This window comes from Eptesicus fuscus, chromosome 14 (assembly GCF_027574615.1).
Source record: "Eptesicus fuscus isolate TK198812 chromosome 14, DD_ASM_mEF_20220401, whole genome shotgun sequence".
NCBI lineage: Eukaryota > Metazoa > Chordata > Mammalia > Chiroptera > Vespertilionidae > Eptesicus > Eptesicus fuscus.
Window position 1 is genome coordinate 79,582,004 of NC_072486.1, and position 20,001 is coordinate 79,602,004.

Consider the following 20,001-nt stretch of genomic DNA (forward strand, 5'->3'; position numbering starts at 1 on the left):
AAGAGCCACCTCCGTTGGTCTGGAGACGGAGGATTCGTGGAAAATATGCCAAAGCGTGTAGCCCACCCACGTTCCCAGATGCTCCCAGTGGGGCTGGGCTGCGGAGGGAGTAGCACCCAGCACCTGGGAGGCAGAATGGAGAAGGGCAAGAACGCTTCAGGGTCGAGATGACAGACTGAACACGGGCAGCTCCAAAACCACTACAGTGATGGTGAGAGGAACGGTGGAGAGCGCTGAGCCGCTGCAAACACGTTAAATGGGACGTGGCTGGTCAGGCAGAGGGGAGGTGCACCCCTGCGGGAGCCGGGGGAGCTCTCGTCCCAGGATCGGGAAAGGCTCCGTTCTTGCGGCAACAGCTGAAGACAGACAGACACTGCATTCAAACAGTAAAACCGAGATACCAGCTGGAAGAGCAGAGCGGAAGGGCGCTGAGCTCATGTAAAACATTAGCAGCTCAGCACCAGTCAGTGCTAGGAAACCGAGAGAGAAGGGGTGAGAAGGGCGGATACAACATGGGACCCTCTGGCTGCGCCGAAGGCCCCAGAACACGCTGCTGCTGCTGCTGCTGGTCTGGGGTCCACGCAGAGATCCCAGGTCTCAGGGGTCAGGTATGTGCCCACATGTGCAAACAGAGGAGTGCGGGAGGAAGGAACTCGGTAAAGAATGCACGTGACAAATCCGAGACGGAAGGCCATCTTGCTCCAGGATGGAAGGGCTCACCAGTGTGGAATCGGTAAGACCCTAACGCAGCACATTTTTGTTAAATTCCCAAATATTTATATACTAGCAGCCCTGTGCATGTATCTGTGTGCCAGTAGGTCCCTGTCGCCCTCCTGTAGCTCTCGGCCCACTCCCCCATCCCACCCCCATAGCTTGCTGCCCTGCCCCCTCCTGTAGCTCTCCGCCACCCACTTGTAGCTCGCTGCCCCACCCTCCTGCTGATCCGTGATCCGGTCGTTACGCCTCATGGCGTAACAGATAATTAGCTTATTCCTCTCTTATTATATCCTATATAATAAAAGATGTAATATGCAAATGGTCGTTATGCCATGAAGCATAACGACCGGATCACGGATCAGCAGGAGGGTGGGGCAGCGAGCTACAAGTGGGCAGCAAGCTATGGGGGGAGGGGCAGAGGGAGCACAGGAGGGCAGGGCAGCGGGTGGAGAGCTACAGGAGGATGGCAGTGAGCTACTGGAGGGGGCAGGGCAGCAAACTATGAGGGGGTGAGGGGACGGGGGAGCTACAGGAGGGCAGGGCAGCGAGCTACTGGCGCACGGATTCGTGCACAGGGCTACAAAGTAGGGTATTAAAGGCTAATATGCAAAGTATCTCCTCAGGAGTTGACCAGGAGACCATGGGTTCAATCGCTCGCTATGATGTGCGCTGACCACCAGGGGGTGGTGCGGAATGAAGGCAGGCCTTGGCCTGCAGCCAGAAGGAAGGCCCCAATCGGCCCTGATCGCCAGCCAGGCCTAGGGACTCTACCCGTGCACGAATTTCACGCACCAGGCCTCTAGTCAAGAATAAAGAAAAGACCCTAAGATCTTTCAGAGGGAAGAGGCTCCCAGGAAGGAACAAGCCTGACAGCACAGACAGTGGCCTGCAGAGGAGACTCCGTTTGAAGGGACCCCGAAGGCTTCTGAGGGGGGCTGGCTGGGAGGAGACGGGTGGGTCTGCAGAGGTGCAGACAGGGAGATGGGGGTGAAGTCAGGGCGGCAGAGCCTGAGAGTAGATCAGAGAACCTGGTAATCCAGCCTGGGACACCCAAGGGGAGGCGCTGAGCAGCCTCTGGCTGTGAGGACTGCAGCTTGGGAAGGAAGTTCCACGCTGAGGCTCAGATGGCTTCACCTGTGCAACATCCCACAGGGGAGTTTCCAGAACAGAAGCACACTTCGCAACTATTTTCACTGGAGTGTTCGTTCACAAGTGCCTGAAAGACGCGTGTGTATGCAGAGGCCAGTGCTACCTGTTCCCTTGAGCAAAGGTGTGGAGTCCAACATGGTCTGTCCACTCGGGAAGCGAAAGGTGCATGCCCCGCGACTGCGTGTGGGCTTGCTAGTTAAAAACCCAGCGGTCTGCTGTGACTTAGAAAACATGCCCGTTCCCACAGCCATGTGCAACCCTTTTCACACTGGACGCTTCTCTCCCGAATGCCAGATCCCACCGCTCTCCTTTCCTGAGAAGTCTTTCCCACCTGAATCCGAGAGCGGGCTAGATACACGTTGGACTTCCACTCGGTCTTCATTCTCCGGTACTGCGACGACTTGGAATGGACGAACTGCTTGCTGTACGGGGCGTTCAGTTCCCCGGTGACTGTGCTCTGGAAGGACTTGGAGGTGCTGGTGCTGTTCAAGGTGTGAGGCCTGCAGGCAGGGCGCAGCACGGGAGAGAAGAAGAAGAGAACTGAAGACATCTCCAGGCCGCTCAGCCTGGCCAGTTCCAATGAGCGTGGCGGGAGCATGCACAGAAGCCGCCTAGCTGAGCGCACGGCGCGTTCTCTGGTGTGGTCGGCACAGACACAGCCAGGGACACAGGGTTTGTAAGCGGCAGACAAGTCAAGCACAAAACCACTAAGATGCCTAGAAACCCTGGGCTGTACTATGTGAAGTTAAAACAAAATACCTTAACACAAACCTCTTGACATGGGCACTCATTTTAGGCTCAGAGCGGGCACAACCTGTGGGGTTAACGGCAAGAGGGAGTTCCATGAGAGGATTTCGGCCATATCGAAAGGTGTAGTTTTCACATGCTTCAACCCCAGGGAGCTGAAAGGAAGCAAAATGGACAAAAAGTTAACTCACTCGATTCAGACGACAGGCAGTCTTGAGCTGGTGAAAGGATGGCCCAAGTTGTATGGAAATAAGTTGTCAACATCTTCAAAATGTAACTTATGTTAACAAGATCAGCCTACACTGGCTCTACTGAAGTGTGAACAGACAAGTTCCGCGTCAAAGCAGACCTTAGTAAATGCTGGCAAATGCTCCTTGAAGAAAACCAGCGTGCTTGCCTGTGGGATTTTAGGGCTGAGGGTGCCAGCATCCCAAACGTGGGAACATACTAATTCACATCAGTATCAACTTGTGTCTTTGTTTGGAATTTTAAAATTTCCAGTAAGAACAGTTTCAAATCATTTACATGGTTTACTTTCATGATCACTTCTCACTTCCCCAATTTGACTATGACATGATGAGGTTATCGCTCTCAGTGTCCTAGGAGTATGGGTGGTAAAACTTAAGGTTTACTTACAAAATACTTTATATATTAAGGTCTTTTCTAGAACATATTTCTTGTGGGCATATTTATCTTTAGACACACAGCATTTAGGGAGGACTCTCTACCAAAGGAAGCAACTGGGCATATTACTCAGTAGCTTTGGGGGTTCTTTGCTTTTCCCAAAAAAGCTCATCAATGAGTTTTTATTCTTGAAAATAATGCCTTATAGTCATGCAATTTTCCAAAACTGTGAGGAACTCATTGGCAAACACGCTTGTAATATTAAAAGATTACAAAGAGATGTCAGAGAAGACATGCGTTCTGTAGCCTGACAGTAGCCACAAGTACCCCCTCAGGGATGGGCACAGCACCCTCATGAGTGCAGGGGCCTCACAGAAGTGGGGAGAGGAGCCCCGAACGGCATGAGTGATGGGAACACAGACGCCTCATTAGAGGCAACGCCATCCACAGCATGTGGTCCAGGGGCCGCACTGTGCGCACTGCGCGTCGCCCGCCGCGTCGGCACTCACTGATTCCGCAATCCGAGCCACCGCAGACACCGTCAGGCCAAACAGGTCCTCGCCTTTCAAATACGCTGGGAAAAGCTGGAGCATTTCAGACTGCTTTCTCACACAAGCCACGGGCTCCAAAATTTTATCCCAGACACCTGTACACATGGACCAAAAAAAAAGTTTTCATGACAAATGAGCTTTCAGCTAATAGAAAGGCAGGCAGGATGCAGCACACCACCCAGAGCAGACAGAGGAGCCAGCCTCCCAGACATCCAGGGCCAAGGGAGGCAGCGGGGAGCCGGCAGCCTCGCGTCGGAACAGCGGCTGGCGGCAGTGTGCTTGGGGACTAGAACATTCGGGGGGAAGAATATGATATGTTAATGGGAGTAAAGAGTAAAAGTGGGAAATTTTAAGTAACTGAAATTTATGCAAGTAGCTAATTTATTTCCATATTGGCCATATAACATTAGATTTTAAAATATCCAATTTATTAAACGTTACTTTTCTTTCAGATCTAAATTAAACCGTGAAATTGATATTTTTATTAGTCATCGTTAGAGCATTTCCATACATTTTCTAAAACTTGCTAACCTTAAGGGAAAAAAAAGAAAAAAGAACTCGGATAACCTTTAAAAGAGCAGTTCCCCAGGACTTTCTACGTCTAAAGTGACCATGACAACCGAGACTTAACCCTGGAGGTCAAAACTGGCTCGTCACGAGCTCTGCATGTAATATCTAACGTGCTGAGTGAACAGTGCACGCACACAGATGCTGCCTTCTCAGTGACATTAAGAAGAGGCCCCCAATCTAAATGTCCTCAACCTTTATCGACAAATTTTTCTATTTATTTCATTAATTTGTGTTTGAATATATATTCTGATTTAGAGTAAGTCTAGCAAGTGTTTAAAAAATGGTACAGCAAAGAGCAAGGTAGAATTACAAAAAGAAGTTCAGATTTGCATTTGTAAATGAAACACCCACATCTATAAAGTAAGGAACAAACAGGATAAAAAAAGCATGGAAGCCCTGACCGCACCGTTCACAACCTGACAGCAGAGCGCCGAGCGCTGCAGGGCATGCCCGTGGCGGCTCACCTTTGGGTGAGGTGTCACTTAGGACGAGATCCTCGTGGCCCTGCTCCACAATCCTGATGACAAACATGGGGTGCCCATCTTTCTCCTCGATGGAGCACAGGTAGCGGCAGCGCCGGTTGGCGTAGCGTGTGCTCCAGTACAGCCGACTGGCTTCGTAGCCGACAGGGAAGAGCGCTTTGGGGGAGTGGAACGCCTGCATCTGCTGCGGGAGCAGCTGGCCGATCGTGTGGAAGATGAGGCTCCCGACGCGGAAGGTGTGGTCGCGTTCCCCGCGCTGCACGATGCTGGCGATCTGTCGCACCTCGTCCCGTTGCACGTAAACCCTCCGGAAGACCGCGAAGTAGCTTAATTCCTGCTCATGAATTCCCTTTGGTTTGTGCATGGGACAAAGCATAGTTTTATCTTTAAAGAACATGCATTGTGCTTTCATGGCGCAGGTAAAGTGATAAACGTTGGTGCACCGCAACCTGTGGCACCCGCTGGTGGCACCCATTTTATGACAGAAGACGCATTTCATGTGCAGGCCTCTCCTCAGGGCCAGCTCCACGTTGATTAAGGCACCCGCCTGGGTCTCATAGACCTCCGTGGACCACAGAGCACAATTCAAGTGGACCCACAGATCCAAGTCAAGGTTGAGCAGCCTTGCCGGCCCATCTGTCAAGCCATCCCCTTCCTCATGACAGAAGCAGCACTTGCGATAGTCCCTGGGCACAGGGTCGGGCTTCAGGGACGTGCCCAGCTTCTTCAGGAACTCGTCGATCTCGTCCTCACAAGGCGGTGGGAACGTGCCTTTGGGGATGACGATGTGAATGCTCCACTTCTTCCACTTCATCCCTCTCCACTTCTTACTCACTGGCCTGCAGTCTTCCAGCCCCCCAGGGGCCGTTCTTAGCCGAGGCTTTAACTTGACTGTGACCTTAAGCTCATCTGGCTTTGCCTCGACTTTGGCTGCTTCAAAAGCTGGAGGGAAAGTGATGGGAGAAGAGGCTGGAGGGGAAGCGTTTTCCTGGAGCTGCGGGAGGCAGTGCACGTCCAAAGTGGAGATGTTGTTACTGTACTGATGGAACGCTCGGGAAGGTGTCTCTTTTATCGGTGACTGGGGCAATGACGGAATGGACTCCTGGCCAAAAAGAAAGAGAAGAGTAACTCACAAGCTCTAAAAGCAGTTTTTGTTGAAATGAGAAGCCAAGCAATAGAGTGTGACAGTGTGTGGCAGGCAGGTCGGGGAGAGGGTCTGCGGGTGAGTGGTGAGGATTCAGGCCAGCAGCAGCCAGTGTCGGACATCCAGGGTGTAAGTATGGAGGGCGAGGGCTGATGGAGGGAGGCCAGCTGCGGGTGGACTCCTCGCAGGCCTTCTCTACGAAGCCCTAACTCCAGAGCAGCTCTGCTCCAAACCCTTCTTTGACATTCCTTTCTAACCATAACAAACCCAGAAAAACTGGTGCTGCAGAGAAGCTAGAGAATTTAATTTGTATAATGGAACAGCCCTTTTGGTAAATCGAGTAAGAGCTTCGAGATAATCTTTTATGAGCTTATCTGAACCTCCTGTCTGCTCATCTTGGCTGCATTATTGGCATAAATGTGAAAGGAAGGGAGAAGTCCCCTGTAATGAGCAAGCAACTGTTCTCTGAGGCTGCCAGGTTGGAATTCAGCTGCTGAAAGAGTCCAACAGTTTCTCTTTAGGTCGAATCTCCTAAGCCAATAACCCCCCAGGTTCCCTCTTCTTAGGCACCCCGCCCTGCAAGGCACCTGAAAGAAGACACACCTCACACAGAAGCCAGAAGCAGGCTGCACTGCACTGACTGAGGAAATTGGAGAAAAACATTCCTTCTCTCAGGGAGCTAACAAACGAAGTTCAAGTCTAAACTTATTTATCACGTCACTTGGCCTACTGCCTGTTAAAAAATAAGAGTCCCCAGGACCTTCTTTCAAGAAAGACATGAGAGCAATAATCTGGAGGGATGAATGACTGACTTGGCAGTGTTACTGCATGGGGGAAAACTTTCCTCCACGCAAATGACTGCAAATACATTGTCCACCACACAGATGGCCAACAGACACAGGAAAAGATGCTCAATGTCAATAATCACCAGGGAAACCCAAATTAACACCAGAATGAGATAACACCTCACACCTGTCAGAATGACTGTCATCGAGAAATAAACAAACAAAAAACACAGAAAGAAATGAACAAATGCCCTGGCCGGTTTGGCTCAGTGGATAGAGCGTCGGCCTGTGGACTGAAGGGTCCCGGGTTTGATTCCGGTCAAGGGCACATACCTCGGTTGGGTTGCAGGCTCCTCCCTGGCCCGGGCCCTGGTCAAGGGTGCGTGCAGGAGGCAACCACATCAATGTTTCTTTCTGTCTTTCCCTCTCTCTTCTACTCTCTCTAAAAATCAATGGAAAAATATCCTCGGGTGAGGATTAAAAAGTAAAAATGAGAAAAAAGAAATGAACAAACAAGTGCTGGTGAGGATGTGGAGAAAAAGGAACCCTCGTGCACTTGGTGAGAATGCAGACTGTGCAGCCACTGTGGAAAACAGTATGGAGCCCGGCCAGCAGGCCTCAGTGGCTGAGCATCAACCTATGAACCAGGAGGTCAAGGTTCGATTCCCAGGCAGGGCACATTCCCGGGTTGCAGCCCTGATCCCCAGGAGGGGTGTGCAGGAGGCAGCCAATCAGTGATTCTCTCTCATCCTTTATGTTTCTCTCTCTTCTTCTCTGAAATCAATAAAAATATATATTTTTAAAAATACCTAAAATTTATAAAGAAATTTAAAAAAATACCTAAAATTTCCACATTCAAAAATTAATATTGAGGAAAATGCAAGTCACCTATATTTAAAAAAAAACACAGCAGTCTGGAAGCTTCTCAAAAAAATAAAAAATAGAACTACTATATGACCTAGCAATTCCATTCTGGGTGTTTAGCTGAAGAAATCCAAAACACTAATTTAAAAAGATTGCGTGGAGGAAAGTTTTCTCCCATGCACCCCCATGTTCATTGCAGCATTATTTACAATAGCCAAGATACAGAACCAACCTAAATGCCCATTAACAGACAAATGGATAAAGAAATGTGGTGTATATCACTCAGCCATAAAAAGAATGAAATCGTGCCACTTGCAACAACATGGATGGGCCTAGGGCAGTGATGGGCAACCTTTTGAGCTTGGTGTGTCAAACTTCGCCAAAAAACTGAGCATAACTCGGGTAGTGTGTCACTTTGAGGAAAAACATTATTTCGTAAATGTTTCATTCTCGGCATGCGGCCGCTGAGGCGGCCGCATGTCATCAGAAATGGCTACGCGTGTCAGTGTTGACACGCGTGTCATAGGTTCACCATCACTGACCTAGAGGATATTATGCTAAGTCAAATAGGTCAGATAAAGACAAATACTGTATGACTCACTTACATATGGAATCTTTAAAGAAACAAATAAATGAACAAACCAAAGAAAAACAGAGACCAAATTGATGGTCACCAGATGGAGAGTTTGGGGCATGAGCAAAAAAGGGAAAAGGAATTTAAGTGTTTGTGAATAGGTTTTCCCATTGGGATAAGATCAATAAAAATAATATTTTATAGTTGTAATTAAGATATGTGTAACTAAGTAAGTAAAATTAAACATTTTAATATTAATGTTTTATTCAGTTCTGAACTTATAAGACATAATTCAAGCTTATCCACTCGTCAAATAACTAATCGAATCTGAAATGGCAACATGGATAGAGAGTTGTTGGAAACCCTGAGCAGCCCCGGCTTCGATTCCTCTCCCCCCCCCCACCCCCCCGAGCTCTGGGAACTTTTCATTCACTGACGTTTCCCCAGGACACAGAAGTCACTCACCATGCGTTGATTAATTGAAACTACTAATTTTACCTTGCTTTCTGAGATTTTTGCTTGTACAGTCGATGAGTAAAGAATGAAGCAGTTATTACTACAAAAGACAATGTCCTTCTCCACTCCACTGGAGCTTTCGCAGGAACCCTGAAAAGCAAAGATAAGTGTGTGGGGGTCTCAACAGGTCATCTATATATATAAAACCCCAATATGCAAACAGACCAAACGGCGGAACAGAACCACCGGTCACTGACGTGTGCTGACCACCAGGGGGTGTTTGCGGAACATGGTGGGCATCGGTTGTGGTGGGATGGTGGAGCAGGTGAGCGGGGCGCCAGACCACGGCGGGGCACCGGTCGCGGTCATGAGGGCAAGCCTCTGGTGGTTACTGAAAATTCTTTGCTCCTGCGCACCATGGTCCCACGGGACACTCGCACCTGCTGCTGGCGCCCAGCTCTGGCCCTGATTGCTTGGCGCTGTCAGTGGGTGCGAGAGGTGGCTGCCAGCCCTGATCGCCCCTCAGGGCTTCTCCACCTCTCCTGTTCCTGAGGGTCGATCAGGGCCGGCAGCCACCTCTCGCACCCGCTGCCGGCCCCTGGTGCCAGTCCTGATCGCTCAGCACCATCAGCGGGTGCAAGTGGCAGCTGCCAACCCTGGTCACCCCTGAGGGCTTCTCCACCTCCCCCTGCTCCCGAGGGGCGATCGGGGCAGCAGTCGCGCTCACACCCACTGCTGGTGCCGGCCCCAATTGCTCCACGCGGTCAGCGCATGGGAATGGTGGCAGGAGCAGGGCTGCCAGCAGACAGGGGACCACAGGGGACCACTGGGGACCGAGGGCCGTGGTGGGAGGGGCTGGAGAGGATGAGCCGAGACCCGCTCCTGTGCCCACCACAGCCTCATGGCCCACAATTCCTCTCAAGGTGCATGAATTAATGCACTGGGCCCCTAGTAATTTAATAAAAACAAGATCGATGTGCTGTTGGTTTTATCCTATGTTAAAGTGAAGCAACTTCCTATCTTATAAGTAAAAAAGATGACTGCATGTCTATTTAGCATAATAATTTGACCAGAGAGAAAATAAATTTATGAAAATAAACTTTACTATCTACATTCCATTCCCATTTTAATGTGTTTTCATAATATACAACATTAAGTCTGCTGTAGCTGTTTCATTTTAAGTCTGTCGAATATACGCTAAGGCTGCTCCCAGGAGCATGTGTCCCATGGCGTTGCCATGGGGGCTCTCGGGACCAAGGAGCAGAGCCTGCTCAGGACATGCCCAGGAGAAGGAATGTCCAAGTACCTTGCTCACGAAGGCCAGGTCTCTGAGAGACTTGCGCACCCCGCCTCCAAGAACCACCACTTTGCAGTGACAGCACCACCGTGGTCTGAGGGCCTCGCTCTCTGGGATTCCGTGAGCAGCATCCCTGTAGCCAGAAAGACCTGAAGGCAAGAGCTTCGTCAGTGATGAAACAACCAGTAACACAGAGTGGTAATGGTGTCAAATTGGGCTCCACAAACTCATTACAATGGCTCATTTAACTGACCTATATGATTCGTTATTAATTAATAAAAGTCTTATCTTCCAAGCAATGCATACTGGGCATCTATTATGTGCATGGCACCAGGGTACGAATCAAGGGTCACAGCCATTCTCAAGCAGCAGGAAGAGACTGGGGGTCGTCGGGGCAGGAAGGACCCACAGCACATCACTCTCCAGTCTAAGTGCACAGTGAGTCGGGGAGAGAGGTCACCTTGGCTTGAGGGTTAAGAAGATACAAAAATGTTTTGTGAGAGATGAAGAGATATGTGTATGAGAGTCTTAGACACAAATGGACAGTCAAAGAGGGATGAGCAAAGTTCCGGGCCAGATAAAAAAGACAGGACTCATGCAGGGCGTGACTGCAGGAAGCAAGAAGCAGGAAAAATGGGGGCGACAGGAACAGCTAGAGCTAAGAGTTCAAAACCCAACCCAGGCCACTCTGTCGGAGCTCAGAGATGAGGTCTAGGAAGTGCTGGGCCCTCATGCAGCACAAGGATAAAAACAGGCAAGGACCCAGTGCAGAGGGGCAGAAGCAGAGTGAGGAAGAGACTTGACAGAGGCAGGAGGGGAGAGGTCTGGGGAGGCCCCCTGAGGACGACGCAGGGGGAAGGGGAGTGGTGATGGGAGGAAAGGAACACGTACAGCTGCCAGCCCTCTGGGCACAGGGTGAAGCCAGCAGGGGTGGGATGGGAGGTCTGGGCGTGCAAGGAACAAAGCTGCTTCTGGGTAACTGCTCTAATGCACATCATACACACCCCCAGCACCAAAGGCCAAATCACACTGCAGAAGACAGAACACTCCCAGGGGTTAATTCACTGAGCCCCACACACCAACTTGCCACCTGTTACTGTTCAAAATTAAAGTGAAATTTTAAAGAGAATAAGCATAACTTCTGAGTGCAGAATGAATCTGAAGTGAAAATGGAAACCAGCTCACCATTGCTCGTTGGTGGAAATGGTACATGGGGCGGCTTCAGCCGGTAAGAGCTTGCTAATCTGGGGGGGTTCGCAGATCCTGGTGGAGGCCCACGAAGAAATAAATGCTGTCGATACTCCAAACCTGGGTTTACTCTGTGGCTATTGATCAAACCCACGGATGGACCGTCTGGAGCATTACTAACCTCGTAGCTGTTAGGAATTCGGACGTGAAGAAGGTTGGAAAACGCAGCCACAACGCTGCTGATGTTCTGAAACAGAAAGGTAAGTGAGCACGTGTCACCCACCCAGTGACTCACTGGAGATGCTCCTACTTAGGAGAAGTGCTGACTGCGTGACACAGCCCTGTAACAAACCCGTTTTAATGGACCAGTATCTAAGTTAAGTTTCCATCAACAGACCTGCTCCTGCAGGGACTCCCGTCGATGGTAAAGAGCACGAAACACTTCAGGTCACTGAGTACTGGACGGTGTGGTGTCCGGGACACCAGGGGAACGCGCCAGGCGGCACCTGCTTCACAGCTGCTCAGCTGTGTCAGGCGTGGACTCTGTGCAGCCCAGGACGCCAGGCTGAAGCGTCCCGAGAATACGGGGCCTCATGACAGCCGTGTTCTCTGACCACCAGAATGTCACACCATTAACACTAGTTTGGGCAGCAATGAAATGTCCTCACAGAATTAAGAGTTAAGAAACAACTCAGCAATTCACTCCTGTTTGATACAAGCAGCTGCCACCTAAACAAGGTTTATATTTTTTTGCTTCGGTAAAATTGTACTGTTCATAGCTGTTTTTCACTGCTAAATTTTCTATGTGTAAACAGTTATCAAAAGGTTTCTCTGTAAAGAGTTCTCTGACATACACATCCTTTGATTAAAAAACGAGAACTCTAACTTCCTTCCGCCCTTTTAACCTGGACTTAGGCTCAGACCAATCTGATGCTCGTCTGCAGCACTCCAAGCAGCCAGGTGTCTAAGTGACCACACACCCCAACCCGACCTCCCTCTGTCTCCTCCGGGGCCTGCGATACCACTTCATGCAAAGCCGCTGGGACCCAGTGAGCTTTACCTCAGCAGCTGCTGGATGCAGAGTGATGGCCACAGATATCAGACCCGACCTGGGGCCGTTTGGGGAAGAACCAAAAGGTGGTGAGAACAAGAAAGTGCCTGGCTCAGTTTTAATGTCATTCCGTCTAGACTCCGGACCTAAAGGGGGGGGGGGGGGGGGGAGAAAAAGAAAGGAAGGGAGGGAGACAGACAGGGAAGACGGAATGTTAATGTTTTTCAAAACCAAAATGTGAGCTTTAGTAGATCAGCACACTGCCAGAAAAGACCGCGCTAGGTCTCCTACCTTTCCCGGCGCTGCTGGGGAGAAGTGGGATGATGGGGGATGGCACAGGCTCGGGGGGCTCCTCTTTGACCAAGGACAAATCAGGGTATCTGCTCACTTCCATCCCCACCACGCTCTCAGGAGAGGACGAGGGGACAAAGCTGTCAGGAGAGTCCCGGTCAGCACTGTGGTCCTGCATCCTACAAAAGAAGTTAATGCGACACATCAATGTGGGCCCCTTCCACCAGTGGGACCGTGAGGTTCTCTGGACATGGCAGTGGCATGAGAAGCTAGAGGTTACCAAGGAAACCGTGGTCTCAGGCTAAACAGTGCGGGACACCGCATGAACCTGATGTCGCCACTCCTCCCCCCGGAGATGCTGCCTGCTAAAGGAGACCCAAGCACAGCTTCCAGACTGAGTCCCTGGGGAAGCCGGCACGGGTGACTGCTGGCCGGGGTGCCAGGCACACCAGGGGCCGCCACCCCCAGCTGCTCTGTCGCAGACTTTGATTTCTGGCAGAGGTACAGGAGGAAAAGGAGACCTGGCTTCTCAGTCTGAACAAGTCACTTCTCCGCTTTGGTCCACAGCTGCCTCATGAATAAAGTAAGAGACTTGGACTAAGTGATGCCTCATCAAGTAGAAGGTAGTTCTCAAACCTTCAGGGAGGGAGGGACCTGAAGAAGCACGTCAGCACTGAGGATCGAGTAGGACCTGGCCGTCCCGTTAGACTCCTGGGACTAAAGAACTGACACAAGGAAGCCACAAAACTGCCCAGGAAAGTCCTGAGACAAGCACCTCTGAGGCCTGTGACCTGCTTCTACTTTAGACTCTGCGGCATCAATAAGCCAAATCCATCACCTTCACAGCTTGTAAAGGACAATGATCTTTTGAAATATTTTACATGGAAATTCCCTTTGTCTTAATGTCTATCTGATTTTTATTTAACTTCCTATTATAAGAGATTTCAACAATTCACAAACCAATTTTGTTTAATAGCAAGAATGCTTTATAAACTTCAAATTCTGAAGAAAATTATTCACCAAATTTTGCCCCTTAAGTGTTTTTACAGGGTATTCCTACGACATCATTATGCACACGTACATACATTACACAAGTATGGGACAACTACAAAATGCTGTGACAAAGAGCTCCTGCCTTAACTCCTCCTGGTTATTGTGAGGTGGTGTGGGCAGGGACGCTGGCACATCGACGGTCTTTGGGCCTTGAGCAATGGCTCTGGCCAGCAAGTCGTCCTGGGCTCGGAACGGCAGATGGAATGGTTTAGGTCCGAAGCTTTTGGTAACTGGAAACGCAAACACACAGAGCCGTGAATACATTTAGTCAGAACTGCTGAGTGGGAAGAACATCACAGCCCTTCCCCATCCGCTGGCAAAGGCACACTCCTCAAGGGGTCCCAGCGAGGTCCCCATCATACCTTCATGGCTCACTAACACTCCAGCTTTTCCAGCAAGCTCTTCAGTTGTCGCAAAGCCATTTGCCATCTTCTGACAGGCCATAGGAGGTGGTGTAGGAGGAAGAGAGGCAGGGGGTGTTGGAGGATTACTTAAATTATTCTGCTGCAGGAGACCAAAAAATTTTAAATTACATGCTACTGAGCAAATAAGCCATGACCTCGTAAAATATAGTTCTGTGAATTCTTAGCACATGGGAGCAAGGCTACAGAAATGTCATCAAGGTGCCTCTTCCTCCCTAACTCACACCAAGAAGACAAACAAATGTCCAAGGCCAAGAGGCTTTCCAGTGGAACAAACACTCATGACAGTGTGAGCATACTATCGTCCACTTACTTGGCCCAGCCTGAGTGCTCAGCTTTGACAGTAAGAAGCGAATTTACGTTACACCGGATTCAATCCTATACAACTCTTTAATACTGTAGCCGGTGAAGGACAGTTTTAAAATTCAAGCAATGAATTGTAAAAAGTTCTCAAAAATTCCTTTATTAAATTCTCATTAAGATATGCCCCAGTTCTATAAAAAATTGAGAATTTGTGGCCCTAATTCTATCATTGCAACTCACATCCTAGACATTAGAATCTGGATTGTCCAAAATCTCTAAGCAAAAGCAGGAGCAATAATACTAAAATGACTAAGTCATTCTCAAATGTAGTTCCTCCTCCAAACATTTCTCCCTGCTTCACCTTTGTCACCAATTTGTCATTTACTTTTTTATTTTTATTGATTTCAGAGAGGAAGGGAGAGGAAGAGAGAGGTAGAAACATCAATGATGAGAGGGAATCATTGATTGGCTGCCTCCTGCACATTGGACCAAGCCTGCAAACCAGGCATGTGCCCTTGACCGGAATCGAACCTGGGACCCTTCCGTCCGCAGGCCAATGCTCTATCCACTGAGCCAAACCGGCGAGGGCTGTCATTTACTTTTGATTGTGGGAATCTACCAATAACAACATGCAAATCAAGTGCAAGGTGAAATGCTAATGTGACAGAGACCCAGGGTTTCATGAAGACGAAGTTGTGCTGGAGAACAGCCTGCAGCAGAACAGAAGGCATTTGCGAGAGGCAGGCCAGCTCTCGCTGAAGAGAAAGCCAGCACCCGCATAAAGGAGCGCCACCGGAAAGCAGGCAGAATAGTAGAGTGAGAAGAGAAGTCCTCAGGAAAGCTGGCGATACTCTCAAACATTGTTGCAAAAAAGATGTGTTTTTGCAGAAGTTGGATGTAAAATGAAGAGTGTCTAATAAGGCTATTATAAAACTTGGTTTAAAAAATAATACCAAAAGATAAACTTGATTAGGTTTGATATTTTAGTAGTCTAAGCATTAATGTATAATTGCAATTAGTACCTAATTAAATAAAATACATTTTAAAATATTTTTCATTTAATTTTCAGGGTAAATTCCTAACTATATTTTTAATCCTCATTATTTACTATTAATTTAGATTTGTTTTAAGAGTTAATAAAGGTTATAGGAAAATACATGATGGGACAAAAGTAGGTTCACAGTTGCTCGTGTGGAAAATAATTCCATAATTAATAAGTAATAATATAAGAATAAACTATTTTGCATACTCACAACTGTAAACCTACTTTTGCCCCACCCTGTATTTTCTCCGCCATGGAAATACATAATGGATATTTTTCACAATTTTTAATATTTCCTATACAAAAATCTCAAATGTTCACATCAGAAACACTTCACCAGAAAAATGTTAACCTTGTAGCTAAACTGAAGTTTAAATGGAACTCGGAAGATTAGATGTAAACTAGACGGAAAAATGAGACAAGCTCTGCCAATGCTGCTACGTATCCAGCGAGGAAGCGAGGTGACACCTTGGCAAAGAAACATACCTTGTAGATCAACTGAGAATAGTAATCCGAAACCCCGTCAAGGGTAGCACTGCCAAAAGTTCCTAGAAGTCGATTCCCACTATTAAATTGGCCACTGCCATAAGGAAGAAAGTGCGCAAAGTTCACTCCAATGATTGGTTCCATTAGAGGGAGCAGAGAGAGCTGCTATTAAAAAACACATTTAAGAGTAATGTACACGGCAAACAAAACAGGGCGATTCTCAACTTTTCTAAGACCCGAGGCAACTTAGTCAAACAGGCTTGAGAAAAGTAAGACTTAAAAATTTCAAGTATCAAATTTCTGGAATAAGTGAGAGACTGCTGAACCTTTAAGATCTACTTTAATAAGCTCCACTCTGGTCTGTTTTAAGGAGATGCTGCCAGGCATCTAACAAGGAAACTACGTCCTTATCTTTGCTCAGAAAGAGTCATGGTGTGAACCAGGCCGGGTGCCCAGTGGCACCTCTCAGAGGCCACGCCCCACCTCAGTGACTATTACAAGGTCCAAGAGCAGCGCTGACTGGGATAGACCAGCAGCTGCACTTCTGCGTGTTTAGACGCCCAAGGACGTGGACAGAGTGCCTGTGGTGCTGAGCTGCTGCCCTGCCCATCACCTGCCAATGCGCTTGTACTGTGCTTTCTGGGGCCAGTAGGACAAGCTGCAGTTCTGCAAACAGGAACTCACTGGGTTCCTTGCTGAGATAGGTTTTATCCCTGTAACTCTCTACTTTGGGGCTAAAAATGCATGTGATGTTCTCACATCCTGGAATTGTTACAGGGGCTACTAGGAAAGGCTCACCTGTTTCAGGTGGGTAAAGGTGTCGCTGGTAGAATACACAGCTTGCTTCTCCTCCTCGTCCTTTCTCCTTTTCTTTGAGCGAGGAGCTGCCTTCTCCCCTGTCCTCTGGGTCCGTTTGCCTCGTGGTTTCTTGGTTTCACCTCCTCCATCTACTTTTGGCAGCTGGTTGTTGCCACATCCAAAACCACCTTGCGTGTGAGCTCCCAGAGTTTGCTAATGTAATTGGAAAAGTTAAGAAGTAAGTGGACTGTTCACACATGGATTTGCAGTTCACGCTAATCTCTGACACACATTCCTAACATAAGGAGCAAAATTCAGGAGGGGAGACGGTGGCATCGAATGCTCTCACTGTTTTCTGAAAATATCATCCCTTTCTTCAAACATTCTCAAGTGTGGAAGTCAGTGAGCTGCAAAGCTGGAGGTAAGAGCAGAACTCCTAAGTTGGCTCCTTTCTCTTCCAGAGGAAGCACTGCTACAGCCTGGCGCGGAGCACAGCCGAGCCAAGCCGACAGACCAGAGCTCCGGGCCCTGCTGTGGCCTGCACACAGGGTCTGGCTGAGTTGTCCTGGGCTCCCCTGCGGCGTGGGTAAGTACAAGGCCAGCAGGACAATGGCAGGCTCCAGAGAAGCCTTACCTTGCACACCTCTAGTTGAGAACTGGCCTCAGATCAAAAAACAACCAACACTGGTCATTCAGATCAGCTTCCAATCATGCATTTGACTCACTACCTATTGCTGTTTACTTAGAGCCGATGAAAAAGAACACAGGTGATAGCAAACAAACCTTTCTTTACTTTTGTCTTTATAATTAACAAGTGAGAATAAATCAGTCCTTGAAGAGGTTTTTAAGGTAGTGCTATTGCAACCTAAAGATACAGGAGTTTTTTTAAGGGCCATTAGTTCTAAATTTGCTATAGGTAACTATAGCTGCTGAACTTCTTTTAATGAATCCTTGAGGGTTCTGAAGATTATAGTTTCCAGTTATAATCTAAATGGCTTAGAGCACGGACAGCCAATTTTTCTGCAAAGCGCCAAAAAGGAAACATTTTAGCCTTTGTGGGCCATACAGCATCTGTCCCAGCTACGCAGTTCTCGGCCCAATACTGCAAAGGCAGCCATGGATAATCCACCAATGACAAACTTGGCTGTGTCCCAATAAAACTTAAATTCATGGACAATGAACCTTCAATCTGGTGTAATTTTCACATGTTGAGAAATATTACTCATTAGGTTTTTTTCCAACGCGTTAAAAATGTGTAAGCCATTCTCAGCTCACACAGAGAAGAGGTGGGAGCAGGCTCACACTGCCCGCCCACCTGGCTGGAGCCGAGGACCTCAAAGGCAATCACCGCCGCAGTGTGCACCACCTGAACGGGTTGGAAATGCATGTTCTCTGGCCCCACCCACACCTACTGAAGCAGACACCTGGGAGTGAGGGCTCCAGGCAATTCTGACACATTAGTTCGGGGAACCTCAGTCCTAGAGCCGTCCTCTGCATATGTATAGGAATTACCTGGGATCTTATGAGAACATATTGGTAGGTCTGTGTTGGGCATGGGATTCTGCATTTCTGAAAAAGCTCTGGGTGAGGTCACACTGCTGATCCCAAGGACTGCAGTCCACAGAGCAAGTGCCTAAGGTTACTCACTGGCTTATAATAAGAGACTAACATGTAATCGCTTATGTGAGTGTGAGTGGGCTAGGCACAGACATTAGCTCTAATCCTCACAACTACCCCTTAGAAAGCTGGTATTACTACGTTTCACAGAATACATTTAACTATAGAAGAACACAAAAATAATCGGAAAGTGTGCCTGAGATTAAAATGTCAACATTTTGCCCTAGCACGTTTGGCTCAGTGGAGCGATGGCCTGCAGACTGAAGGGTCCTGGGTTCAATTCCAGTCAAGGACTCGGACCTGGGGTGCAGGCTCGATCCCCAGCCCTAGTCAGGGTGCATGTGGGAGGTAACCAATCAATGTGTCTCTCTCACATTAATGGTGCTCTCTGTCTTTCCCTCTCCCTTCCACTCCCTAAAAATCAATGGAAAAATATCCTCGATAAGGATTAAAAAACAAAACAAAAATAGTCAACATTTTAATGTATGTTTGCGATCTTTTATGGGTGCCTACATGTATTTTGTTAAAAATACAACAGATTGAAAAATAAAATAAAATAAAATAAAAAAAAAACCACAACGGATTGCACTTTGCTTTCTTTTGTTTGGTTGCTGCTTTTTAAACTTGACAGGTTCCCCATGGCATTGAACATTCTTACAGAGCAAAATGAAATGGCTGCAAAAAGCCCTGTATGTCACTCAGACTTGGAGACGTTAAATAATGATTTAACCAATAGCTGCTATAGTGAGTCTAGGTTGTTTTCTTTCCCTCATTTTTCTCTGTTAGTAGAGACAGGACCTTATCTATTCATGTAGTTACATCTTTGCACATATTAGAATCTTACACTCCTGATGCCAGATTCCTAAATGTGTAATATTTTATGAAGTGTTACAAGCACTGTTTGTGCTTTGGCTTCTGCATCCTTGCGGCAGCCCCACACAACAGGGGATGCAGATCCCGTTTTACAGGTGAGGAGAGCGAGGAACAGAAAGGCTGCTTCCCAGGACCCCTGGGAAGTGCCGGGACCCCCCACACTCCGACGAGGAGGGTGCCCCTCTCCTAATCCCAGCTGATGCAGAGAAAACAGTGTGGAGAAGCACTGGGTCTATCCAACTACCGCCACCATTTTGCCGTACATGGGACTACAAAGTACCTGAATTTCATCATCTGCAAAGTGGGGGTAACGATGTGTCAGGACAAGTGTTCAGCATGTAACTGTGTGCCTGCTCCCGCGACACCCCGTGTGGACATGAGAATGTGACCGAACCCAAACATTTATACACACGTGATTAACCTCACCCCTTTCTCTACCTGGTCGCCGTTATTAGGACTTCACTTCACTACCGAGGGCTGACTCCTTGCTAAGCACTGTACCAGGCACCGAGGACAAAGTGCGCAGAAGCAGGCGTGCCCCTTGGGAAGCCGGGTGCAGTGGGGGAGGACACCACAGACAAGGCGACGTGAGCACAGGGGCAGCAAGATGTGTTTGAGAAAGGCGCCTGGAGAAGATGGTTCCAGAACGGAGTTCTCAAAGGAAAAAGATATTGGCTGGATGTAAACGCCAAGGGGAGCTGCGGGCGACACAGCACGTGGGAGGGTGAGGACGTAAGGCACTCAGGCTCTGCAAGAGTTCACTGTCCCGGCGGGCAGCGGGGAGCTGGGGACTGGGCATCTCTGCTGGTGACAAAGAGGCTGAGAAAGTATTCCCAACTAACTGGAATTTACAAAAATTACATCTATCTAGCGACTCAACAGCCACCCTCTACTGAACAGTCAAATAAGAGGGAAGG

At 48.4% G+C, this 20,001-nt stretch overlaps 1 protein-coding gene across 1 annotated transcript in view; it reads right to left on the reverse strand.

Annotated features, from left to right (window-relative positions):
• The window catches only part of KMT2C (lysine methyltransferase 2C), a 254,869-nt gene that overhangs the window by 7,183 nt on the left and 227,685 nt on the right, over positions 1-20,001 (reverse strand). Inside the window, exons 44-55 of the mRNA XM_054726138.1 lie at positions 16,595-16,807; positions 13,906-14,047; positions 13,626-13,773; positions 12,491-12,669; positions 12,209-12,345; positions 11,146-11,395; positions 9,970-10,109; positions 8,706-8,813; positions 4,823-5,942; positions 3,747-3,883; positions 2,626-2,768; positions 2,198-2,366 (exon numbers count right to left, since the gene is read on the reverse strand). Of these exons, the coding sequence (XP_054582113.1) occupies positions 2,198-2,366; positions 2,626-2,768; positions 3,747-3,883; positions 4,823-5,942; positions 8,706-8,813; positions 9,970-10,109; positions 11,146-11,395; positions 12,209-12,345; positions 12,491-12,669; positions 13,626-13,773; positions 13,906-14,047; positions 16,595-16,807 (2,886 nt within the window). The remainder of the gene's footprint in view (positions 1-2,197; positions 2,367-2,625; positions 2,769-3,746; positions 3,884-4,822; positions 5,943-8,705; positions 8,814-9,969; positions 10,110-11,145; positions 11,396-12,208; positions 12,346-12,490; positions 12,670-13,625; positions 13,774-13,905; positions 14,048-16,594; positions 16,808-20,001) is intronic.